Here is a 27,804-nt window from a genome sequence, read left to right on the forward strand (position 1 = left end):
TATAAATAATTTATTTAGTAAAAGATTGAAAGAATTAGCCAAGGATACAAGAGATTCTGAATATGCTATGTATCATTATTTGTAGTATCAAGAAAAGAAAGAAATAATAATAAAGAATAAAGTAAAATGATTGCTGAATAAAGAATAAGGTAGAATTATTACAGAACATCTTACACTTATATATGAAAAAGTACCAGAAGATAGATTAATATCTCAAATAAATGAATGGAAAATAGACCTAAGAAAAGATAAGTATAAAAATTACTTGAAACAGTTTGAAAATAATTATATTATAGAATACCCCAGAAGTTGTGGCGTTATGTTAATGGATGATTCCAGTTGGTTGCTCACTTCCTCAGTTGCAGTTCTAGGAAGTAAACATAATTCTAAAAAAACAAAATGAAATCACTCAAAAGTAACTTCGCCACCAATGCTCGTATTTATGACCTTTACAGGTCTGAAAACAAAGGAAAGCTGAAATAAGATTACAAACAGTCATGGGGTCACTTAGTGACTTCGCTTAATGACCAATTTGCCAACCCCAGTTGTTGCTAAGGTATGTAATGCATTTCTGTTGTTCAATGCTATGGTTTTATGATTATGCTAAAATTGTTGCCATTGTCATTGTTATAATTTGGGGGATCACTGTATTGTTACCTCTGAATGATATAGTAGAGTATAGCTTTACTGAGATTGACTAATCCTTAAAACTGTAATGTACGATATACTATATTGTCCTATATTCAGTAAGCTACATATTGTGAAATGACTAAAGTGGCATAAAAGAACAAGAAAAGGAAGAGATTATGCAAAAGGATAGTTGGTGGCTTGAGGCAGTGAATGAGGAAAATGAATGTAAGAAAATCATGACTGCAATACAAGGGAGGAAGGAAGTCCAATGTTAGCAAAACTGAAACAAAACTGAAACTTTACCTACCCCAAAGGAGAAAAAAAAGCTGACAGAATCTACTCAAGAACTTGTTAACAGATATCCTTCTGCCCCAAAGAACAACTGAAGGGAAACAGAGATAGGCCTTGCCATCAAGGAGAATGCAGATATCAACTTGCAGAAGAAGTACTGATATCAACCTGCTTTCCTTTGTAGCTGTATAAATTCAAACCTTTTTCTCCCCTGTGAAAGCTTTATGAAGCATACTTACCCACATGAGTATTGAACTTTGTTCACTTCATTCGTTATAATCTTGCATTTCCTAACATCATAATTTGTATATTTGGGAAGCTCTCGTTAATGTTTATGGAAACACAAGAGGAGTAAGCTATTCAACTCCTGTATACATTTCAAAATGAGCTTGCATTGAAGAAACTAATTTGGTTTATTGCTTCAAGTTATTCCATTCTCAAAACTCATCCTGTGAGTGGTATTTCAGATACTTTTTTAAAAAAAGTAAAAGGTGTTTCAGAAGGACCACCCAGATTCAGGAACTGAGCTCTGATCTAGTAATGCCTCAAAGGCGATAGAACACTACCTGAGAATGACATGAGAGTAATTCAACTTTATTTATTGTACACTTAAATAGAAAGGTGGTGTATAAATTCAATATTAAAACAGTGAAACTTGAGAAATGCAATCTCACTAAGAACAATTAAAATGGTTACATTTAATGAAGTTCTCAAGGAAGAAAAATCTCTGAAGTGTTTTACAAACTGACAGACTGGATTAATCATTAAAACCTAAAAATAATTATAAATACGCACAGGGTTATACTATGTTCCATAATATAATCCATTGAGTTAAGTGGAATTTATTTCCAGGAAAATGTGAACAGCAATACCGTGTTTCCCCAAAAATAAGACATGTCCAGATAATAAGCCCAATCAGGCTTTTCAGCGCATGCGATACTATAAGCCACCCCCGCAAAATAAGCCCCCCGTCCAACTACTTACATGCATGTGCAGCCGATCTCATTTCCTCTGGTTGCTTGCCGCGCGACCAAAATGAGTTGAGGAGGTGAGGCCGGAGGGGGGAAAGGGGTGGACATGCCCTCCCCTCCCTGTTCTTCATGCTGGCTGAGTGGCCCAACACGTCCTACCCCAATGGCAACAGCAGCCTGGCTGCTTCCCTTCCCCGTCTCTTTATCGAGAGGGGTGGCAGGTGGGGCGGGGGAGAAGCAAGACACATGGAGTGAGACGTGGCTCTCCTTGCCGTCTCTTCTCCCCCCCTCACCGGGCATGACAGGGCTCCTGCCCCCCTTAGCCACCTGCCCCCTTTAGGGATGCAATTTGAGGATGGCAGGTGGGACAGGCGAGAAGCAGGACGCAGGTCTTACCTTTCAAGCTGTCGCATTCCTCGCCGTTGTGTCCAGGGAAACCCGCTGTAAAAGAAAGCCTTCTCGCGAGTTGAATCAAACTTCTCAAACTCGCGATACGTTTTTTTTTTACACCTTTTCCTGGACACAACAGCGAGGAAAGCGACGGAGCTTGAAAGGTAAGATCTGTGTCCCGCTTCTCGCCGTCCCACATGCCAACCCCAAATTGCATCCCTAAAGGGGGCTGGTGGCTAAGCGAGGGGCAGGAGCCCTGTCATGCCCGGTGAGGGGGGGGGAGAAGAGACAGCAAGGGGAGCCACGTCTTACTCCACACGTCACGCTTCTCCCCCGCCCACCTGCCACCCCTCTTGATAAAAGAGGCGGGGAAGGGAAGCAGCCAGGCTGCTGTTGCCATTGAGATGGGACGTGTTGGACTGCTCGGCTGGTGCAAAGAATAGGGAGGGGAGGTGACGGCAGCGACGGGACATCCAGTCCCATGCTCGCCGCCTCCTGCAACCCAAAATAATCAGACCCCCGATAATAAGGCCAAGCCCTTATTTGGGGGGGTCAAAAGAAAATAAGACCCTGTCTTATTTTTGGGAAAACACGGTATTTAGCCAAGTAGATTTCAATTCAATATATGCGTTAATTCCTGTATTGATAGTAATTTTATCTGGGAATACAAGGCATTATATTATTTCCACACTATTTCCTACATTTCATTATAAACACCCCAATAATGTACAGATTTTTCAATATCCATCTTTCAAATCGCTGGGATAGATTAAGACAAGCAAAGTGAGCCATGCTACACAATGTTTTGTACCTTTAAAATGCAGATTCTTCCATGATCTTTCTGTGTGACTCTTTGTGTTGTCAGGAAGTAGGTATGACTGCCATCATGGTCTTCCCTTACCTGTTAGGAAAATTTTGAAATAAAGTAGAAACTATGAATTTAACATTAAAAATGTTAACCGTATCTGTAAATAAAGTTGTAATATTTAAATATTCTGATATATTCCATCCTTGGGGCTGAATGGACTAGCATCCCCCCATTCAGGGCTAATGTCCAACCTGGGGGTCTGTCTGAACTCTTAGTTCCTGCTTCAGAAGCAGGTGACATCCGCTTCAGAAGCTTCATGACATCACCAAGAAGACATTTGTACAAATCGAAATAGTGCGTTAATTGTACTCATTCCTAGACCAAGAAGTCTATTCTTACTCTTGGTTATACCATAGCCAATTTGCCAGTGAGTTATTGCAATAGGGTCTACATGGGGCTGTCCATCAAAATTACTTTAAAGCTAGTTTGGTCTAAAATACAAGGGTATGAACAGTGAAAGAAGGGGTCATTATGCCTATGTAACATCTCTATTTCACAAGCCATATTGGTTACCAGGAAATGATTAAAGCTTCTGGGCATTTACATTATCAACATTTACACATTCCTCAGTGTTGACCTATGTCATTTATAGCTAATGCAGAAAATTATCCTCCCATGGCAATAAAGAAACAATTTATTAACTAATGCATGATTATCAATTTTTCATTAATATCCCAAATCTGCTACTGGAAGAGCTTCATCCGATCACACTGTACCAAGTCATTTTAACAAACCACAACTGGCTTCCTTTATGCAGTCTGATAAGCCAATTTCAAACCTATTGGAAAAGTAACTTAATACTACAGATGAAATCAACCTCTAAGACAGAGCCTATTTTTCTCTGATATTCTAAAAGTATTCATATTTTTCAAGCCGTATTAACACAGTAAGTTCAAAACTAGGATGGCTTTGAGTTTGATAGTATATCCAGAACATTTCCCAATCAAATATTTTTGAAGTGCCAGCAGTGATTTCACTTGGTTAGTATAATGTCTGTTGTACTCCTCCCTGGTTCTTGCTCCAGTAAACATAATTCTGTTATGAGACTCTTACATCCTTCAGTTTCAGAAACGGAAGAAAAGAGAAAGCTAAGTTAACATTTTTTTCTGTTTTTCAGGAGCATTGAACATCACTTCAGAGTAGTTTTTGCCTTCCAGATATTGATTTTGGTTGAAACAAATATTTTAAGATGAGCTGACTGTTATCATACAAAATTTGCAAATGCAAAACTAGTTCAAATTATATTTCCTTGGTTCTAATGGAACCAGCTGGTGCCATACAAGTGACTGTTTATTTTTATGTTATTCATGGATGGAACTCAAGGTAACATTAACCTTGTAATGTAAGGCAACAGCAAGACATTTTGAAATGGAATTTTTAGTGGCTGATGTTTCAGCAACTTATTCTATGAATTCTATGGATAAACCAATCTTGGGCATTTTACAGCCCCCAGGGCCAGGCCACATCCAGCCCTTTAGCTTCCCTGTCTGACCCACATAGAGTCAATCAGAAATTAGAAATCAAATGCAAATAAGTGTACTCAATACAACTGCCGTGCTTTTATTTTGAATGTGACTGCTATGACAATTTTTTTAAAATTTACATATGTGTGTGGCTGCATTCCTACAGACCTTCACAGCGCTATTGGTTCAGTCCACCACAACGGTCCCAGTTTTTCATTTGTAGCTCCTCGGGAAAATTAATTGCCCACCCATGGATTAACACATAGTGTGCAGATTAGATGTCCCAGCAATCCATTTGCAGGTCCTGAAATGTCCTGAGATCATGCTGCCAAAATTCAGTAGCTCTATGGCCACATTTTGAGACTGCAGTTTTTATTTGGTTTGAAATTGTTTTAACAGGGGACAGTTGAGCAAAAGGCCCTTCTCCTTACTTCACCTTATAGTTGTCATTCTGTTTCCAACAATGAGCTAGTCACCAAGACTTCTTGCAAGTTAGGCTCCAACACTAACATCAATACATTTTTAGAACAAATGATTATTAATAAACATCTACAGCTTTTAAAAATCATTAAAACTTGATGAGGGTAGGCTGCTTCCAAAATCATCACTAGTAAAATAGGGACAATCCATTCCATCCTATAAGAGTGTTATTTGGGGCTATTTAGAGCTTTCCTAGTGAGAACCAATCACAAATTCTAGTTTACATAGTTTTGCCATGCATGCATAATAGAGCCAAAGTTTACTAACCCCTTCTACTAGATGAACTGAAAAGTTGCTCCTTGCAGATAAGCCATATTTTTCTCATGTAGATGTTCTTTTGAACTAATTTTATAACATCTAAAATGCAGTGTATTCTTGATAAATACAAGAGTGGCAGCTTGATTTGTCTTGGGCAGTTTCATTGAACTAAACAACAGCCAAAGGCATAATCATGCTAATCTATTGTACCAAATTTAAATCAAGGTCTTGAGGCTCCTTAAAGGATAACAAATGTATAACAGCATTAGCTTATATGGCCCAGATGAAATGGACTATCCCTTGAAAGCCTACACTGAAATGGATTTGTTAATTTTCAAGAGGCCACAAGTCTTTGATGTTTGAACACTTAATTTTTTTTTTATTCAATGGAACAGCTTGCTGAAAGGCATAATGAATAAAAAAGCTACTGGAGGAAGAAGAAATATATATCACATTCTTTCATAAAAAGAAGCAGAGAAATCTTACAAGAAAACAAGCTAAACTTAAATAATCATTCATCTCTATATTAAGATAGCATTTACATACAATATGTTAAAACTGGATTGGAAACAAGGGGAGCCAAATACAAATCTCCATCAAGCTCTCCCTGGACAATTTGGCCTGATCACTATCTCTCCAGCCATTCAATTCATTTTTTCCCCCAAGGACAAAATAAAGATCTTTTCAGTATGCATCACCTTGAACTCCAACAGAGAGGTAGAAAGTCTGCATTCAGCTCCTGGGCCTACAAATCAAACCACTAAAATAGGCTGGTATACTGTGTGATTTTTAGCAGTCCTTCACTAGAAGTATGCATTCCACAATTTAATATTACCTATTAACAATCACAAAAAAATAACTGATCATTTTTGAACCTTCTCTTCCTGTGCCATTAGCAGATCACCAAAATACATTACTGTGCAACTCTCAGAGAAGTATAGATGTATTACAGCCATATAAATATGAAGTGAACACCACTTATTACATTTTATTATTTTTTCTCTATGTATATATTTACTATTCCCACAGTATACTAAAACATAGAACAGCTGCACACAATTTGTTAAACTGGATCAAGATATACTTCCTCTCCCCTGCCCACCCCCAAAATATCAAAAACTATGACAAAATCAATTTTTCAAGGCAGAGAAGTTAAAATCCAAGTGATCAGGGAGTGTGATTAAGCATCAAGAAAAGCAAGAATCTAAGACTGCTCCTAAAACTGAGAAGTTTTAGAAATCTAATTCCTGCAAGTCAGTCTTACTTTATGAAACATGAAAACCACTTTCTAGTGTGAGTTACATTCGCTATGTTTTTTGAGAATTCATTAACATCTGGGTTAAATCTAAAACCAACACGTCTTCTATCAACGTATTATACAATAAATTGTGATTTAAATATAAAAAACACTATACACCTTCATTATCACTGAGAAGAAATAATTATGAGAAGTTTTTTTAATAAGCGACTGAAACTTATATCCAGATAAAGGTGTGAGATAAAACTATAAAACCAAATATGGGTTTTTTAAAACCATGTAATTGGATTTTTCTATTTGCAACCTCATCCATCCATCTATCTAAACAATTCCTAGTATCTCTAATTGGGGAAAAAAATTGAGATGGAAAAGCCTACCCTACATACAACAATAGGATTTTTCCATACAATCAACAATTCACAAAAATTTGGATTACTATGAAGCTATATAGTTGGAGGAGAGGTAAATGAAAGCACCCCAAACATGCCTCCAGTACAATATTGAGAATTAAAATGAAAGTATGCCATTTAGAGGGGGTGCAATGGCTCAGCAATTAAAGATGCTGAGCTTGTCAACTGGAAAGCTGACTGCCCAAATTCAAGACCTGAGCGTCATGCAACGGAGCTCCCGTTCCTACCCCAACACGACTGGATATGGAAACCTTTACCTTATCCCAATATTGAGGAGCTCTAGCCATTTAAAAAATCTTCATCAATTTTCAAGCCTTACCTGAACTTTCATGTAGCATTTCATCAATCAGGAGTGAAACTTACAGATGATTAAACTTATTGGAGTCTGTAATTATATTCAGTTCTCTGCCTATATGACATCAACTTTATTTACTTCACTAGTATACAGTTCTATCTTTAAACACAGGTTTTGTTATATTTTTAGGTTTTCCATTGTACCACAAGAACTCCACAGAAGAGATTGAACTAAAAGAATCATAATTATCCAGGAATTGTAGTTGTAATTCTTACAATTTCAAGCCAACTTGATCTTTGATTGTGATATCTGAAATTCTGGAATTTATAATCTCAGTAACAATTGGGAGGTGTTTTGTGAGAAAATGTTTAAGTATAGCTTTACTCTTAAAAGAAAATGTGGTTATGTACCTAATTCTTAAGTCATGTGCAACCCTAACTTGCTATGTGTTTCTTCTCCAGTGGGCTTTCCATAACTGTTTCAATTCAATTCCATCATCCCCAGCCAGAATGATCAATGTTGGATCCTAGCACATATAGCGGATATCTGGTAGAGAAAGCTACTATATATGTTGCATTGAGCTTCATGGGCTTACTGAAGGGGTTCTCAGGATTTCCAGGGCTCATGAGAGGGGGATCTGCAATTAGTTTTAAAAGCAGTTGGGCTTGTCCAGGCAAGCAAAGCTGGAGCAAAAATACTAAGAGCACTGCAGCTTTGCCAGGGTCAGCCTAGTGCCTATTTATTTTCGGGCCAAAGCCTAACCTAAATGAAAGCATTTTTATTTCTGTGGAGCTGTCCCACAAATTTATTTTAATTTTATTTATTTGTATTTCGCCTTTATTATTTTTATAAATAACTCAAAGCGGCGAACATATTCAACACACCTTCCTCCTCCTATTTTACCCACAACTCTGTGAGATGGGTTGGGCTGAAAGAGAATAACCGGCCCAAAGTCACCCAGCTGGCTTTCGTGGCTAACGTGGGACTTTAACTCATGGTTTCTCACGTTCTAGCCTAGTGCCTCACTGCTAGATCAAACTGGAAATTTATCATTTGCATTTGCAAAGTTTAAGAATTCCTAGTTTACTGTTTAATAAGTGATTTTAGGACTGCAGATTGTAATAGCTGCTGGTAGCGTTACCTTTCTTATTCAAGTTGCAACAAGTAGTTGTTTTCAATATAGGCAGAGCACACAGAATTAATCAATATTGTATACCCAAGTGCAAGAAATCCTGCAAAATGAAATTTAGCCCAGTAGTGAAATAACTATACATCAAAGCAAATAATTAACATTTTCACATCTGGATTGTATGGTTCCTAACAGTATTTTTCATGGTTTTGCATTCTTCTCTATAACAAAGCAATGAATTCCTATGATCGGAATATAACTTATATACTGATTGAGTACAAGCCTTATACCATGGTGTCAAACTAGAACTCTTAAATCTTCTCAACCAATGATTCATTTCCCCTTAAAACAAAAAGGGGGGGCGAATAAGTTCTGCTTTAAATTTTATAACTTCCACAGCTTTATTTCCAAAACTAAAAATATCTGCAAACGGTTAATTTACATAATATCAAATGCAGTTTGTGATAAGTTGCTCCAGAAGGCAAATGACATTTAAATTAAGACAAACACAAAAACAAATAAATTGATCGTAACAGATAAACTGTTTATTTTCATGACTATTTTATAATGTGCCTTTGCTCATGTATGGGACATAGATGAATACTATTGCATTTTAGGATTTTAAATTTGGTTATGCAGGAAACAATATTTTAATAAGATCACATTCATCCTGGCCTAACAACTGTAAAATATAAATTACTGTTTGTCTGTACTGGCCATACTTCATCCTCCTTTCATAAAAATAAGGGAGTAGAAAAGTCCATGCAAGTATTAATAGAAGGTTAAGCTACTTAAATGTATGAGTAACCTACTCCCAAAGACATCAAGCTGAAAGGGCAACACGCAGACTTCTTGGCAGTCTGTCTACCATTCAACTGTAGCAAAACCATTATACAGTTCATACAATGCATATTGAAATCTATATTATCAAACCAACTCGGAAAACAGATGTAGATAGAGGCGGATTTAAATTAAAAGAGATAAATCTGTAGAGCAAGAATGGCAGAGAGATCCAAACACTGCTGGCAAGTCCTGCGATGAATAGAGCAGTTAAAAAAAGATTTGCATACAATAAATACCCGCTGCCAGCCTAATTTTCATTTTCACAAGAAATAAAGGCTGGGAGGAACCGCTCATACAGCTGATAAATCAATGACGTATCGGAAAATATATATATATATGACTTTAACAGCCGTTCAAGGACAGATCCTATCGCAAGTGGGAAACACGCAGTGAATTACGATGATCCTAGAAAGAGAAAAAGGGAAAGGAAAAGAAAAAAAAGAAAAATCTACTTTGGGGACGGCCGGGAAGAGAAAGAAAATGTTAACTCAAGGATTGATCAGCATCTGCATTCAGTCAATAAACCCACCGATGCAGTGACATGCCAAGTGCATTAAACTGAGAGGCAACTCTTCAACTCCCCCCCCTCCCCAAAAGCCCCCAAGCCCCCTGCCTCTTCTGTCCTCCTCCAGCCTTTCTCCAAACCCTCTCCAGCCCCTTGGCAGCCCCGAGCGATGAAATCAGAAAAGCCGACGGGAATCAAGTCATTCTCCTTCCTACTCACTACTACGGTGGATTTCGGGATGCCAATAAGCACAGCAGATCTGGAAGGAGCAGCAAGGAGGCACCGGATCGCTCGGGGAGGATCGCCCCATGAAATCCCCAGTGCCCTCTTTTTTTTTTTTCCCCACGTACAGGCAAGTTAGAAAAGGCAAAAGTGCAAATTACCAGGAGAAGGAAAGAGAAAAGCAGGAAAGAAGCGATAAAAAGAAAAGAAAAAAAAAAGAGCTTCCACCTCAAGGCAGCCTGGCTTCCTCTCTCTGCCTCTCCAAGAAGGGAATGAAAGTGCCCGAGTTGTCCCAGGCTACACATTGTAACAGTATCTGCCCCCAGGACGAAACCAACGGCAAAGGGAAACAGGGGGGGAGGACTTTGAGATAAAAAAAGTCTGGCAAGCGATTGCTAAAGCTCGGTGCCATTTCTTGTTATGACTTCGGACTTGGAATCCAGTTTCGAAGTCGATCCTTGCAGGATCCCCCCATGGAAACCCCGCTTTGGATCGTTCTCGAGGACTCGGCGAAACCGTCCTCCCCCCCCCTTCTCTCCCGGTTGAAAAGCCAATGCTGTGAAATCGACCATCCCGGAAAAAGGAAACAGGCTCGTCGCTTCCGGGTTTGAAGCTCTCCGCGAGACCTTTAAAAAAAAAAAAAGGAACGACGGAGGGGACGGTGCGAAACCGCGGCGGCGGAAGTTTCGGCTTCGACGTTTCGGTGCGAATCGCGCGGCTGTAGGAAGGCGAAAGGCTGTGTCTCTTTTTTGCGGGGCCGCCAGCAATGGCTATTGCATTCGTAACGGGGGAAAGGGGTGGGGAGAGCACACCAGCGTGTTGTGCCAAAGGTGCTTTTTTCAGGAGGCAACTGGACTTTTTTTTTTTTTAATTAGATTTATATGCCGCCCTTCTCCGGAGACTCAGGGCGGCTTACAATGCGTTAAGCAATAGTCTTCATACTTTGTATATTTTATACAAAGTCAGCTTATTGCCCCCACAAACTGGGTCCTCAATTTACCTACCTTAGAAAGGATGGAAGGCTGAGTCAACCTTGAGCCTGGGGAGATTCGAACTTGCAATAATTGCAGACAGCTGAATGTTAATAATAGGCTTTTAGTCTGTTGAGCTATCCAGGTTTTTGTTTTTTTCTTTTGAAGTTTCGCTTCTCATCCAAGAAGCTTCTTCAGCTCTGACAGGATAGTGGGGAATGGAAGGATTTATACTCCTTGCAGACAGCTGGTCACTTGCATCCTTTTAGAGCAGTGTTTCTCAACCTTGGTAGCTTGAAGATGGGTAGCTCGATTCTGGGAGTTGAAGTCCACCCATCTTCAAGCTTCCAAGGTTGAGAAACACTGTTTTAGAGGGTCATTGAAGCACTTGGAGGTTTATCTGTGTCCTAAGAGTTACCTGAATAGTGCTCCCAGTTCCTGTAGTCTGCAATTTTTCCTCTGGAAATCCAGTCTTACTCCCATACCAAAGAGTGATCATCCCAAAGAGCATGGCTAAGAGTCTATGGAGATTCTCAGTCATCCAGGTCATGCTTGCCCCAAAGGTGCTTTTTTCAGGAGGCAACTGGACTTCCTTGTTTTTTTCTTTTGAAGACGTTTGATTTCTCATCCCAGAAGCTTCTTCACCTCTGACAGGATAAGTGGGGAATGGAAAGATTTATCTTCCTGGCAGACAGCTGGTCATTTACATTACCATTTTATGGTAATTTTATCCATTGGTGTGGGAGTAGAAATGGATTTCCAGAGGGGAAAAAATATTGCAGACTACAGGTGACCCTGAGGACACAGATAAAGCTCCAAGTGCTTTAACGAACCTCTAAAAAGGATGCAAATGACCAGCTATCTTGCTTCCTGAAAAAAGCACCTTTGGGACAACCATGACCTGGATGACTGAGAAGCTCCATTGACTCTAAGCCATGCTCTTTGGGATGATCACTCTTTGGTACGGGAGTAGAAATGAATTTTCAGAGGAAAAATTGCAGGAGCAACAGGAACAGGAACCAGGAGATCTATTTGGGTAACCCTGAGGACACAGATAAACCTCCAAGTCCTTCAACGACCCTCTAAAAAGGATGCAAAATTTATTTATTGATTTATTTATTTGATTTATATGCCTTTCTCCGGAGACTCAGGGCGGCTTACAATGCGTTAAGCAATAGCCTTCATACTTTTGTATATACCTGCTTAGTAGGGTTTTCGGGGGGCCCTAAGCGGTGTTCTTTTTTATACAGTCAGCTTATTGCCCCCACAATCCGGGTCCTCATTTTACCTACCATGGAAGGATGGAAGGCTGAGTCAACCTTGAGCCTGGTGAGATTTGAACTCGCAGTAATTGCAGGCAGCTGGTAGCTAAGTGCTACTTAACAGCACTTTAGTCTGCTGCACCACCAAGGCTCTTAAAGACCAACTGTCTGCAAGGAAGATAAATCCTTCCATTCCCCACTATCCTGTTAGAGCTGAAGAAGCTTCTTGGATGAGAAGCAAAATGTATTCAAAGAAAAAACAAAGTCCATTTGCCTCCTGAAAAAGCACCTTTGGAACAACCAGGACCTGGATGACTGAGAATCTCTACAGACACCAGTGTGTTGTGTGCGCACAACCGCTGGGACCAGGCTGTTTAGCCTTACTTGAAAGAAGGCTGCATGGTAGCTTGGTGAGGGAGATGGTACCTGTTGGGATTGAGCCAGACTTTCAAAGTTTCAAAGCTTTGAAAATACAGGTAGTCCTCGACTTACATTAGTTAATTTAGTGACTGTTCAAAGTTGCAGTGGTACTGGGGGGAAAAAGGGATTTATGACCACACTTGTGACCGTTGCACATGATTTACATTTGGATGCTTGACAACTGGTTCATTTTTATGACGGTTGCAGTATCCCGGGTCATGTGATTCCCCCTGACAATTAAGGTACATGGGGAAGACAGATTCACCTAACAACCGTGTTACTAATTTAAAAACTGCAGGGATTCATTTAACATATGGGGCAAGGTAAAACGGGGCAAAACTCGCTTAACAAATTTCGTACTTAGCAATATAAATTCTGGACTCAATTGTGGTAAGTCTAGGATTACCTGTACAATAATTGTACGCGTTGAAAAATATACATACTTAAGTTCTCTATACCACTCTGTCTTGGATTGTAAATAAATTTTGATCGAGTCAAAGGTCAATGCATTATTAGATGTAAATCTGATAATATACATCCCATCTTTCCTTCAGAAACTCAGAGCACATTTCATTGGAATGTAACTTCCAATAGCAAGCCTTGAGCTTAGAAAGTAGTATTGAGGCATCTAGTAAATTTCCATTACTGAGCATGCACTTGAATCAGGATTCATTTAATCCGCTACTCTGCTTTAAACCACCACATTGCTGCCTCAGAGTTGGCCAAATATTTGTATCTCTTTCCTGGAGAGACTAAAAAGATATGCACTTCAGACCCCTTATGTCCTAGAATAGGGGTCGGCAACCTTAAACACTCAAAGAGCCATTTTCTTCTGAAACTTTTCTTGGATTTATCCATGATTGGCCTACTGGGGGTCGAAAAGCTCAATAAATCACATGCCGGCAGGTGTCGCACATTGGCGGTTGTGATGCCTATTTTGAGCGACAGGGAGCCGCAGCAGGGGGATGAAAGGGCCACAGGTTGCTGACCTCTGTCCTAGAAGATATTCAGAATTCTGAGGCACATGAGAAATCGATGTAATGTAAAATACGTGTCACGTCATACTGCTGTGGTAAATCAAACCTATCTGTACTATGTTTAAATCGTTTTGGTGAGATGTGTGTGGTACGTGTTGTGGCTTACATTCGAATTTCAGTTTAGTCCAACAAATCTGTCCAATATCCCTATAACTAAATGTTTTGTAATTTCAGAACTTAATAAACGAATTAGCTTACAATAATTCTATTGTGGGGTAGTTATCTAGAAAGCAGCTGTGTTTTAAGAAACTCGAGTGCTGGTGCTCTTTAAGCAGTAAAACTATTTTATTAAAATTAATGCATTGGATGCAAATATGCCATATTTTAATTTCTTAAATTTTCTGTTAAGCTTAGAGTGACTCCTACTGGCATGTACTGATGCCTTAATAAACTGTTGACTTGGAAAAGAAGGTCCCCAGATGCTTATACTCCTTTTATTAGTACAATAAATGTTTCTTATCTTGTGAATCTGAAGATGACTACACAGTGTTAGCACACGTTTGAATATTTCTCTTCCATGAGGGTTCTAGAACACCATTAAATTCAAGGGGTCAATATTTATAGTTTTTGTAATTAAATTCTATAGGTTTTAACAAAAGCAGAAGCATTAGATAAATTGAAGTTAATGATACAGTGAGCATTTTTAATAAGTAGAACTACTATTATTAATTCTCCACTTAGTTATTTGCAGTCTGTATGTGATCAGCTCTTGCCATGTTACTTGTGTGAATTCATAAGAAAAAGCATCCTGCATAGCAAAATTATCCCTTTTACATCTAATATGTTTGATTTAATATAGAAAAGAACATATGTGGTGATTTCCATGTTTAAAGCACTTGAAATTATAGCTTTGGAGTCCTTGCACATAACATATACCTAAATTTGTTGTCCAGATTGAACAGTCTGAGAAATAAAATCCATAGGATTATTTGGAGGAAATTCTAAACTTGGTTTGCCTGAGGTTTTTTATGCACTTTTAATTGTTGCTAAAACAATTTTTCCTTAGTTAAAGTTAACCTAAAATATAATAGCTGTATTGGTAATTGAAAGCTGAAGCTCCTTTACAAATTTCAAATATACTTAATCCTCTAATCCATTTGGTTTTATCTAGCAGTCTGTAATGGTATCACCATTTAAAAATATTTGTAATATGAATAAAGTTCAGAAGAATTCTAGTAAAATAGAGATTGGGACAAAAAGAAAAAGATAGAACTCACTTTTTTTTTGGTCTTGTGATCCATTTTATATAAGAAAGCAAGATTTAGGTCAAAGAGAGGACAGATACATACTTTAATGGTTGTAAAAATCTGATATTCCAGGTTTAAAGTAATGAAGGTGACATCTATAATTAGCATTTTTAATAATCCATGTTTGGAAGTGCATAGCATCATAGGATAATAATAAACTGTTAATTTTGATGAATTGCATAGTTGCCTTTGTCAAGTTATATTTTAAGGTACTCCAAATAACTCCAAAAAGTCAGCTTTTCACAACAAGAATGTCATTCATTTATTTATTATGTATACCACTCTCATCAAAGAATTTCTCCTCTTGACAAGTATATATTAAAACAAAACCTAACCATAAACACAAAACAGTCACCATATTGAAACTACATCTTAAATAGAAATACAAATGAAGGCACAAAACCAATTTTAGAGGGGGGGAAACTAAAAAGACCTGGAAAATTGGAATTATTTTCATCTGATAAAATAAGACTTGAATATGTTGTTTAGGAATAGCATTCTGTACTCAGAATATCACTATTGATACTATCTGATTTACCTTGGATGGCAGGGATATAAATATGATCTTAATGTATAGAAAAGTAAATATCTCTCTGCTAATATAGCTATAGATGATCCTTCAAATATTCTAAATTGCAAACAGCTTTGAAAAGAAGCACCAGTATATTGAATTATAGGCAAGAAATTAACTGGAAGCTATTTCAGTTGCTTAATCTTAAACACTGACAAGACGTGGTATCCCAGCATGTTAGTCACAGCAGGCCAATATCTATATTTCAAATTGCAATTTCTTAAAAGATAACTTTATGTATAAAATGTTCCAGCTGTAGCCTAGAGATTACAGGATGGATAATTAGAGCTAGGCAATCTGTCCAAAAAATGTTGCCTCTGGTGAATTAATCTCAGCTGATCGTCAGTATGACATGAAGGCCATGTATATTGTCACTCACAGATAGCTCTGCAGTGCACAGTAATTATTATTCTTTGCTTTTCTGAAGTACATTGCATTCCAGGCCATGCGGGCCAAGCTGCATAGATTTAGAACATTCAATAGCTAACACGATTCTCCTCAAATCCGTCCTATAGCATTGGTGATTATCACAGTGACCATGATTAATGCTAAATCAAAAGCAGGCTTGAAACTGATTCTCTGGAATGACTGAATTTTATTTGCAGCTATATCTGGCAAAGCACCTTGCCCAGGAAAAGAGTATTTCCTGTAAGCCCACAGCTAGTACAATTATCCATGTCAGGGCAAGGTTAACTTTTAAAGACCTGTCATAATTTATCCTTACAGTTACGACACCCTTCTCTTACGGAGGCATTTATCATTTCCATGATAAACCTGAAGGAATTGGCCAGCTGTTATCTGTTGAGTTTATCCACTCGGGTTCAATAATGCAAGGCCTTCTATGACTATGATAAAACCTACAATGAGAAATATTTTTGAATAGTGCTTTGTAAATCCAAATGAAAGCAGGCATAGGTTCCAATTTCTTTTGTTTTTCCAAATGCTTCCATTTAGATCTCTATATATGTCTTCATCCTGGCAAATAGATGGGGAAGAAATGGAGGTAGTGACAGATTTTATTTTCCTGGGCTCCAAGATCACTGCAGATGGGGACTACAGCCAAGAAATTAAAAGACGCTTGCTCCTGGGGAGGAAAGCTATGGCAAATCTAGACAGCATACTAAAAAGCAGAGACATCACCCTACCAACAAAAGTGCATATATGGTTTTTCCAGTTGCAATGTACGGTTGTGAAAGTTGGACCATAAGAAAGGCTGAGCGCCAAAGAATTGAGGCCTTTGAACTATGGTGCTGGAGAAGGCTCCTGCGAGTCCCTTGGACTGCAAGGCAATCAAACTGGTCAGTCCTAGAGGAGATCAACCCTGACTGCTCTTTAGAAGGCCACATCCTGAAGATGAAACTGAAATACTTCGGCCACCTAATGAGGGGGAAGGACTCATTGGAGAAGAACCTAACGCTGGGAAAGATTGAGGGCAAAAGTAGAAGGGGACGACAGAGAATGAGGTGGCTGGATAGAGTCACTGAAGCAATAGGCATGAGCTTAAATGGATTCCAGAGGATGGTAGAGGACAGGAAGGCCTGGAGGAACGTTGTCCATGGGGTCGCGATGGGTTGGACATGACTTTGCAACTAACAACAACAACATGTCTTCATCCTTTTTTGTAGTATTCCTGCATCTAATGTCTTTCTCTGACAGCCTCACTCTGTCACATCTCAAAATACATATAATGGTCTGTAGGGCTGTCTAAAAATCAGTTAAAAAGAAGCTGATATATATAGTCTATATCTAAAGCAAGTATGTTCATATATATTATATTCACAACAATCTGCAATTAAAGGCAACCTAGCTTGAATCATTGATAATGATTAGAAACTCACATGTAAGTCACAATGTGGTTTTCACTTCGCGTTGTTATAAACTAGACAATTCTGGTTTAAGAAATAAATCAGCTAAATTGTTAAATGATCATTCCAATATTAATGGTTTGTCAATAACACAGATCTAAAACACCAGAAATACTAGGAATCAGGGTTAAAGAGAATAGAATATAGAATAGAATAGAGCTGGAAGGGACCTTAGAAGTCTTCTAGTCCAGCCCCCTGCTCAAGGAGGAGAAACAGATTTTACAGTTTGTGGAAAGAATTTTATATGTCAAATTTATCTGTTATTTATCAATCTCTATGCAGTTAAAAGTACATTTACTCATCTTAAATTGGAACTGGTAACTTATTGTTCATAAGATACAGGGATATCTGCAGTTAGGACATTTGTATTCATAAAATGCGCATGAAAAATTATTGAGAATGTCTCAGTGCACAAGTGCCCACTTGTGACATTTAACACAGCGAGCCTATTATTTTCATAACACATGAGAAAAGCCGTCTCATAATACAGAAAATAAAAAGGGGAAAGGAAATTATAGATCTGTCAAACCATTCATTTAAAATGTTTGTAGATTGCATGCGTACAACAGTGTTACACAATAGTAATAAATACATACCCTGAAACCTTTTGCCAAAGTTAATTTGTAATGAAAATGATGCCTTTTATGAAAAGAAAGTGCTATTTTATCAAATTTTTAAAAATGCTTATCTATGTTACAAGGGGACTCTGAGCGGTAAAAAGTAAAAAAAAAAAGTTAAAGGTTTTTTTTCAAGCCAGGGACTGTATATGTTTTTCTACTGCTGAAAAATAGGAGGGATAAGTACAGGAGCCAAAATATAGATCAAAACAATCATACCCAAGTGTTGTTTACAAAAATATTCAAGAAGTATCCACGTTTTGAATGCAAAAAATTCAAGTACAAATCATTCTACACAGAACTGCCATATGTCATCTTCAGTATTTCTTCTAGAGAATAATTGCATGATGCCATTCTATACACCTGACATTTCAAAGTAATAGAGTATTTATGGAATAGGTGATTTTATCCAGTAGTTACAGAAGGTACAGACTATTCAAGAAGCAAACATGCTTCTTGAAAAAGCCCTCAAAATACAAACTGTTGTGAATCATCTAGAGTTGTTTTAAAATAAGCTGCCATACAAATCTTTTAAATAAAGTGGAAGTTAACTGAACATTTTCTAAGAAAGAATTAATATATACAATATGAAAGTCATCAATTATTCTCCTTACAGTAGTGTAGTAAATATTTTATATTAAAACAAAACCAAAGAACTTATTTGAGAGCAAACTCTGGCCTGCAAACCATTCCTAATATATTGTAGGTTATTTAAGCAAACGGGGATAGTAGTTCCTGTCTAGATGTTGCAAAGTGAACTTTGGATATTAGTACAGAGGAATAAGTTATAGGAGATTCCTACACTTCTCATACGTCAGATGAAATTAAAATACTAAGTCAGTGCTATGGCTTTCCAGTAATAATATATGACCATGAGAGTTATCCCATAAGGAAGGCTGAGCAACGAAGAATTGATAATTTTGAATTGTGGTGGTAGAGAAGATTCTTGAGAGTTCCTTGGACTGCAAGGAGATTGAATCAGTCAGTCTGAAAGGAAATCAACCCCAATTGTTTTTTGGAAGGACAGAATACTCAGGTCAGTATACTTTGGTCACCAAATGAGAAGAGAGGACTCATTGGAAAAGACCCCGATGTTGGGAAAGAAACAAAAGGAGAAGGGGGACAGCAGAGGATGAGATGGTTAGATACTGCCATCAATGCAACAAACATGAATTTGGGCAAACTCTGAGAGTCAGTGGAGGACAGTGGAGAAATGGTCAGTGGAGTCACAAAGAGACACGAATTAGCAACTGAACAATAAAATTAAGTAGATAAAATAGACTTGTGTTCTGTTCTAATACGATACAGTCTTGCATAACTAATGAACCTTATTGTAAACAATTTAAAAATTTTTGTTTGTTAGCCTCACTGACATGAAATCCATTCCATACAATGGCTGAAACTTTTGCCAAGATTGGTTATACTAGATTCAGGCAAATCCAAATGTGCTGTACCTGCTCTTCCTTTTTTATAGTTTAGTTTAGGGAAATGTCTCTTTGAGCTGCTTTCAAATGTTATCTGAATGTTCTGAACTTTAAAAAATGCTTCAGCCTCTTTTTCCCTTACCGTCTACAATGTTTGCTTAGACCAGGGAAGGGGGAAAAGGGTTTATCCCCTCATACTATTTGTATCATCTCAAAAACATAAAAAGCTTGTGAGAAATTAATAAAATAGTTCCAGGAATATCAGACTTCGATACATGTATTCTTTGTTGGTTTTCTAAAATTAAAATTGGTATCTCATAAATTTCCAAAGAAGCATTTTTTTCAGTACTGATCCTTCATTCCACAATTATGTCCTTGCTGACAGATATGAAACAATTCAAATGCTGCTGGATATGCTGCCTTAAAGCATTACTTATTCATACTGAATATTTTTAATGCTAGAAACTAAGCTGTGCAAACCAATGAAGACACCAAGTGTTGACAAGAAAGCAGTTAAAGATGTATTGTAGAACTAAAATGTTCATAAATTTTAATTTACAGATATGGCACAAACATGTTTAAGACTTCAATTTCTGATTTTCTCTGAATTGAAAACTAATATCAATGCTACTATGTGGTGATAATCAGTCTTCTATCTAGTGAAACTGAATCACTTAGTGATCTGTGTCATTAGTGACTCTTCCAGCTGGCTGCACCAGAAACAAACACCAGTGTTTTCCTAACTAGGATCAATTAATGTTTGGCTTCTTTGTCTTTTAGAATGATATTGAATTGAATTGAATACTTTATTTTGCCAAGTGTGATTAGACACACAAGGAATTTGCCTTGGGTGCAGAAATAGTATTTAGATATACAATCAATTGTATAGAGTTTTTCTCTGTTTGGTCTTCTTATTCTTCCTTTATTTCTTATATATTACTATGGTAGGAATATTTTAATGTTTTGTAGACACTTATTTTACCCTTCAGAGAATGGAACTGTTTTTGCATTATTTAGGAAACAAGGTATAAATTCAATTCATTTTTTTTTAACTATCAAATAAGTTATCGCAAGCAATCTATCACATTTCTAAATAAACTGTCTTAAGTAATTGCATCATCAACCACAATGATAAATTAATTCTTTCACAGGATTTATATATATTCATTTCCCATAATTAAATATCTTGTATTTCAAATAGAAAAGAACTATTTAATTAACATGCTATTTTAATCTTGAAAAATTATAAAGAAAACATCTACAATAAAATTTACCACAAAAAAAAAAATCAAACATATAGACATCTGTCAAATTTCTAAAACTTGTATTTCACTTTTTAATCCAGTTTTGTGTTTTAATCCAAAATTCATAAAAGGAGATCTTCATCCCAAAATTTATCAAAAACGTTTATGTTTTTTGTAAAACCAAAGCAGTTACATTAGTTCCAGTTCTTCCTCCAAAATAGAAGGTTGGTGTTGACAGTTCCTCCAAAAGCAGAAACCCTATTAAATTTAAGGAATATATTTCTATTAAAAGGAAGCCTTGTTAATCCTTTAAATTCTTATATTAATTCAAAGAGAATGCATACAATACAAACTAATTCTGCAAAATTTAGAAGAGTGGTAATTTTATAGAGTTGACCAATATAAATTGCACATAAATGAAAGGTTATCAATAATATTAAGTGCAGTTTCAGGGAGTAGACATATGAAATTATTTTTTTGGGAGCCAGAAACCAGTTATTAGAAAATCTAAATTATAATTCCTGCATCTAAAAGCTTAGTCTTGGTTTTAATAATAATATTTTTGCATGCTGTTTCTGTCTTTATCAAGTGACCAAGAAAAATTGATATAGTGAGAAAATGAAATGAAAAGAGGCCAGAGAGTATATGGGATAGTGCCATATTTTAATAGGAATATGCATAACATCTTATTTTCAAGTATTCAAATAGAAATGTGTAGGATAGATTATTATTAAACTATCAGTTGGATATGTTAAAAAACCTTAAATGCTTTTGTTAATAAGTCTTTCAACTAGCCTCACTCTGTCTCACATATGAAAGGTTAATGACCAAGGTTTCAACATTTTGATTTAAAACAGAGCTACACATACTTTATACCCTACTGCAAATAATAAATGTTTTCCTTGCCAGAGTCAAGCTGCTGTTCACTTAAAAAGCAGATTTAATTTTTTGTATTACGGAAGCAATGAAATAGAAAGCAAATCTTTTAAGATTGCGGACATTCTTTGATGCATTACTGTAGTATAATAATTAAAATTGTAACACAGAGGCAACCAATAGCACACCTGAGTTAAAGGCAAATATATATGCTTTATTTTTCAATATCCTATTTATTTTGAAGGCAAAATGTCTGTTGCCACATATTTCAACTGAAATTGAGGAACTTGGAAACCAATTAAGATGTTAGTTTACACTGAACTTCAGATCATCAACCTTTCAGAATAAGGATTTAATGGGCCTTCATCTTACGAATTCAAAGAAGATGAGCACAGGAATGCTTACTAATGCTTTAATATAGATTGGATCCAATAATAGTATCTGCGGAACCGGCTTATCTCAATGGGATGAACCTGCCCCATACGCACTGGCAGAAGAAGCATACTGCAGTCCTCATCGGTAAGGAATTTCAGCTAACAGAGTACAGAAGAGTGTTTCTGAAGAGCCTCTGCTGCCCTCAAGCAAATGAGATCCAGTCTTCTGAAAGGGTTGAAGAGCTGGGTCTACCATCTTGGAGGGGGTTAATGGATTAAATAGATCCTACCTCTTCCCCAATACACACTTTGCTCCCTTCCTCCCATCTTGGTTAAGTGAATTTTAACTGAATTTTAAATGTGTAGTTTTTAATTTATTGTTTTAAGGTTTTAAATCATTTTAATTATGACTGTAAGCCACCTGGAGTCATCTCAGCAAGATGGGCAGCATAATAGTTTAATAAATAAATACTATCCAAAATTCAATGAATGCATTGTTCAAATAAAGAGTTATAGTATTTTCCTAGGAAGACAAACAAAGCAAAGTCACATTTTAAGTTAGGCATATAGTCTGAAACTTAGCATGCACACCTTCTTCAAATTGTTTGCACAGTTCTTCTTTAGTCCAGTTACAAGATGTAATGAGGAAAAAGCCATTTGATCTCAATAGCCTTTGCAGGGATTTAACATACTGTTTCCTTTTCTCAGTTGCACCATCTGGGCTCAGACTAATAGCATCAAAAGTTCCTTTATCGATGCAGATCTGAAAACTTGATAATTCATCTGAGGGATTTAAAATGTCTTCAATCTGTAGAAGATAGATATAACTGTTAAACTTGAGAACATGTTAATGCAATTGTTACTTGTTATAACCAAGCAGAACTGCATTGCCTCCGGGCCCAGAATAATAGTTTAACTGCACATCAGTCATCTGTTTATGTATGTTTGATTTTTACTCCTTTCAACCCAATATATATAAATCTTGACTGCATTAGCACAGAGAACAGTCTTATCAGTAGATGAAAACTGAACAGAATGGGACCAAATGGTATTTGGTGTCATCTGGGACTGCAGCCTTAAAAAATTATTCTTCAGGAACTCACATTTCTTTAAAACAGGGGTGTCAAACTCACAGCATCACATTTTCATCACATGACGTATCACAACTTTTTCCCCCTTCGCTAAAGCGGGGGTGGGCATTGCCAGCATGTGACGCATCTGGCCCATGGGCCATGACTTTGACACCCCTGCTTTAAAACAACTGCCAATTCAGTAGGAATTGTTAACAGCACCCCTATCTTGATAACATGAAAATTTTTCTTGCTCTTAATCACTCAGAATTGCATTTTGGTTGTAGAGTAAGGTTCCTTGTTGTAATGATTTGTAATTACTTTGACTTATGACCACAATTGAGCCCAAATTTTGTATTGTTAAGTGAATTTTGCCCCATTTCGTAACATTTCTTGCCACAGTTAAGTGAATCGCTGCAGTTGATAAATTAATAACCTGGCTATTAAGTGAATCTGACTTCTCCATTGATTTTACTTGTCAGAAGATCGCAAAAGGTGATCACATGACTCTGGGACGCTGCAATGGTCATGAGTATGAATCAGTTGCCAAGTGTCTGAATTTTGATCCCATGATCATGGGGATGCTACAAAAGTTGTAACTGTGAAAAACGTTCCTAAATCACTTTTTTCAGTGCTGTTATAACTGAACGGTCACTAGGTGAACTGTTGTAAATTGAGGACTACGTGTAATCTCTTGATGAATATAATTGAAGACCTCCCTATAGTCAGTAGGAAGGAAGGAAGGAAGACATTTTAACTTGGTTCATATTGATTTAAGTGTTTGCACTGGAGCGCAATAGAGGAAATCTATGAATATTAAGAAAAAATTTAATACAATTCAATCCGGCCAGTCTTCAATAATTTGTTGTTTACACTACATACCCCTGAATCCCCCCTCTTCTTGATATTTTTAATCTTCTTCATTTGTTTATTGCAAAACTTACCAGCAGTTTAATATAAGGCAGCCCTTCTTTTTGCATTATATTTTTTGAAAGTTGTATTGCAGAAGAGGAGTAATCAACTCCTGTAAGATTGGTATAACCAGATTTACTCTAAAGAGAAGAGAAATTCATTAAGCACTATATACTTTTCCTTTGTTTCCTAGTTGGCTTTCATGACATATTCATCACAGTTAACCTATGGAGAACTAAAATATAATTAGGCAAGCTATACCAATTAATAGGGGGAAAAAAACTGCAGTACTTACTTTGCAAATTAAAAAAAAACATGCAAGGGCTTATTTACTGACTATACATTTTTCTAATTTCAGTTCCTAATAATAGAAAGATTCCAATTGTCAACAGTATATTGCACTAAACACAAATGCTAATGTTATGCAGAAGCTACACTACTGTAGCTGTAAGCATTTTGCATCAGAAAGCACTAATATTACAAATACCAACCAATTCAACCAGCAAAATGCCATTTCCTGTTCCAATGTCAAGGACAGAAGTATCCAGAGGTATCTTTTGCTTTTCTAGCCATCTGATTATACGAGTCATGCTTTCTTCACCAAACCTAATTAGAGAGAGACGTTCAGATAAACTACTCCATTAGGCTATGCTAAAGGAAGACAAACACATTTTGTCAATCACATGCAATGTAACTACATCATGTCACCATTATGATATCAGTCTCTAGAGATCATGTTACAGGTTTGTTTAGATAAGTCTGTTTGTTGGATTAAGATTGCAGAAGATGAGAAGTTGTCAATTTTACACATACACAGACATGTATATACATTCAAGGCTGCAATGCATCTTTGCCTGTACTTATTCAATTTTTGAAAAAGATCAAGGATATGAATGCTTGACCTTTACCAAGTATACTGTAGCCAGTAATTCATTTTTCCCACATAAAAACAAATGATGATTATTTTAATTTGCAACAGGTTTAGCTACGAAAAGAGTTAAACAACAAAACTCAGAGTATCACATTACCAATACTCTGAGCAAAACAACTGCACTTTTAAAAAGAAAGTAAATTACAAAGACGTTTGGAAGCATGTTACATGGTTATAGATACTTGCCAAATATCCCCAGTATCACCACTTTCTTTAAAATTATGCAGTTCTTGTTCATATGTTGCATCCCAGCTACACAGGAAAAAAAGAAAAAGGATGATAGTAAATGCTTGGCATTTCCCCCTCATCTGTAAAACAATTTAAGAAAAGGTATCCCTGTTTCCAGAAGAAACACAAACTCATCATTTATCTTTTATATTTTTAGAACCAAACGGGAAGAAGTTACAGAGCTGGGAACAAGCCTCATCAAACACAGACTCTTTATAAATAAAATATAAATAAAAATGCAGTACACAGTATTTTTCAACTGTACGGTTATTTTGTTTAAAAAAATAGCTTATTTTCTAAAATTCATAACTGGGTATCAAGCAAGCAATCTGTGAATTATTATTCCAACTTCAGAGAAAACACCCAGCCTTTCTCCAGGCACTACCCACTTGGAAGCTAGCTGCACACAATGCTCATTTGTTGTAGGGAAAATAGGAGGCAGGAATATTAAATCTGTTCACGGCTTTGAGTTATATATTAAAATAGTAGAATAAGAATCCAATATGATTGCAATAGTTAATTTAAATGTGTTAATATGATGAGAATTATTGAACCCAAATTCCTGGGTTTACAAAACACCAAATCAACTGACCACAATGAACAATTATATACTCTGTTTTCCCCAAAATAAAACATCCCCTGATAATAAGCTGAATCCGGCTTTTGAGCGCATGGCAATAAGGCCAAGCGCTTATTTCAGGGTTCAAAAAAATATAAGATAGGGTCTTATTTTTGGGGAAACACGGTAGCTTGTGGTTCTGACAACAGAGCTATTCTCTGAAAATGGAAAGAACTTTAATTATGTTTTGACCAGGCAGAAAGGTCTATGTGGATACTAGATTACAAAACCTATCAACTTATCAAGACATATTTTTTAATAATTTTTTTGAACATTTTGTATCACAAGAAAGAAGACTAGAAGGTTAACACCCAAAGACATTGTATCTCGTGTCATGGTCCCCATTTGTAAGTATTATTTTTAACTTATCTAATATTTCCAGATGGAATAAAAACGTGAAAATAAAAGTTTTAAACAAACCAACACCTTCCTTAAAATCAGTTCATCCTTTCTTTTTTTTAACGACTGTGCAGAAACACTGCTGTTTAGAATGCAATGATATATAGTAAGGCATTTTTTTTTGGTCCAAAAATAAATATTCAACTAAATGTTTGTCTCTCTAGCATGGTTCACCATTCCAATTAGTCTGAATTATTGATTTACTCTTGATGGTGTGAGTGACTGGATTTATTAGATGATATGTTGCCCTTTATTGCCTATGTATGTTGGTGAGTTTATTTTGATTGCTTTTATTTAGTATCTTACGCCTATCACTGAGTGATTTGGGATGATTGTATTATGATCATGCTTTATCACTTGTTGCTTGTATGTACACTTGAGAGCTTATATACCGGAGACAAATTCCTTGTGTGTCCAATCACACTTGGACTCAGAATAGAGCTGGAAGGGACCTTGGAGGTCATCTAGTCCAGCCCCCTGCTCAAGCAGGAGATCCTATACCATTTCAGACAAGTGACTGTCCTGTCTCTTCTTAAAAACCTCCAGTGGTGAAGCACCCACAACCTCTGAAGGCAAGCTGTTCCACTGGTTAGAGCCACAGTGGCATAGTGGAATGCAGTACTGCAGGCTACTTCTGCTGACTGCCAGCTGACTGCAATTTGGCAGTTCGAATCTCACCAAGCTCAAGGTTGACTCAGCCTTCCAAGGTCGAAAAATGAGGACCCAGATTGTTGGGGGGCCATATGCTGACTCTATAAACCGCTTAGAGAGGGCGGTAAAGCACTGTGAAGTGGTATATAAGTCTAAATCCTATTGCTATTGTTACTGTTCTCACTGTTAGGGTGTTTCTCCTCAATTCCAGGTTGCTTCTCTCCTCGATTAGTTTCCATCCTGCCCTCGGGTGCTTTGGAAAATAAATTGACTCTTTGTGGCAGCCTCTCAAATACTGGAATACAGCTATCATGTCCCCACTAGTCCTTCTTTTCTCTAGACTAGCCAAACCCAAATCCTCCAACCCTTCCTCATATATTTTAGTCTATCAATAAATAATTTCTTTCCTATTCCTATTCCTATTCTTAAAAGCAACAGTTAGAAGCAGTGTTAGATTTGGTGATCGGGGAGGGCGTGACTAATACAGGTGTTTCTGCTGCTTCCAACCGAGCCTTCCTCTCCGACTACTCACTGTTCTTTGGTCCCCAGCGCCGATGGCTCAAACTCTTCCTCTCCGCAGCTGCTCATAGTCGGAAAAGATGCAGGGCACGTCCAAGGTTAGCTTTCTTTTATGCCGCAGAAGGACTCTCTTTTTGCCGCTTCTTTCAACCTCTTCCGGTGAGCGAAGGCCGGGCAAATCAATAGCCGCGGCTGTCTCCGCAGTTACAGTTGCAGTCATTAAAAAAGATGAAGTTACGTCCATTAAAAAAGATGAGTTAACGCCATTCCGAAGAGAAGGAGCCGTGCTTAAAATGCTTCGGACCAAAAACGACAACTACAAAGAGGCGATTTTCTACAGGGAACCTAAAAGAATTACCTACCCAAGTTGTAACAATTGGGTCCAAATATTCTCTATGCAAGGGATGATGATGATCATAATAACAACAACAACACTGCTTTAGGTACTGGCTTCGAACTATACTCCAATTTCAGGCCGTCTCGGTGGCCCTCGGACTTGCGTTTGCCAATTACGAACTACATTTCCCAAGAAGCCGCGCGCGCGCTGGCCGGAA

At 37.2% G+C, this 27,804-nt stretch overlaps 2 protein-coding genes across 7 annotated transcripts in view; both read right to left on the bottom strand.

Annotated features, from left to right (window-relative positions):
* The window catches only part of FAM53B (family with sequence similarity 53 member B), a 128,423-nt gene extending 117,858 nt beyond the window's left edge, over nucleotides 1–10,565 (bottom strand). For 2 of the 5 annotated variants that reach the window (XM_087871593.1, XM_034436409.3), the window contains exons 1-2: nucleotides 10,242–10,335; nucleotides 3,094–3,183 (exon numbers count right to left, since the gene is read on the bottom strand). The gene's annotated coding sequence lies outside the window, so the exon portion shown is untranslated. Of the gene's footprint in view, nucleotides 1–3,093; nucleotides 3,184–10,174 lie in introns of all 5 variants that reach the window. The other 3 variants (XM_060682875.2, XM_087871592.1, XM_034436408.3) reach the window with 3 other exon arrangements.
* A 4,622-nt stretch (nucleotides 10,566–15,187) lies between these two features.
* On the bottom strand, nucleotides 15,188–27,777 carry EEF1AKMT2 (EEF1A lysine methyltransferase 2). 2 transcript variants are annotated; one of them, XM_034436413.3, is made up of 6 exons: nucleotides 27,264–27,777; nucleotides 25,021–25,086; nucleotides 24,395–24,509; nucleotides 23,936–24,043; nucleotides 22,513–22,729; nucleotides 15,188–20,929 (listed from the first exon to the last, which is right to left on the bottom strand). In XM_034436413.3, exons 1-6 carry the CDS (start codon nucleotides 27,317–27,319, stop codon nucleotides 20,835–20,837), a joined length of 657 nt encoding a protein of 218 aa, XP_034292304.1. In that variant the 5' UTR covers nucleotides 27,320–27,777; the 3' UTR covers nucleotides 15,188–20,834. The 2 variants fall into 2 exon arrangements, with proteins under 2 accessions (XP_034292304.1, XP_034292305.1); XM_034436414.3 differs by lacking the exon at nucleotides 25,021–25,086 and having other exon boundaries at nucleotides 19,950–20,929; nucleotides 27,264–27,759.
* Between the last annotated feature and the right edge of the window lie 27 nt (nucleotides 27,778–27,804).

The sequence above is a fragment of the Pantherophis guttatus genome, chromosome 6 (assembly GCF_059756535.1).
Source record: "Pantherophis guttatus breed Tessera chromosome 6, ASM5975653v1, whole genome shotgun sequence".
Classification (NCBI taxonomy): Eukaryota; Metazoa; Chordata; class Lepidosauria; order Squamata; family Colubridae; genus Pantherophis; species Pantherophis guttatus.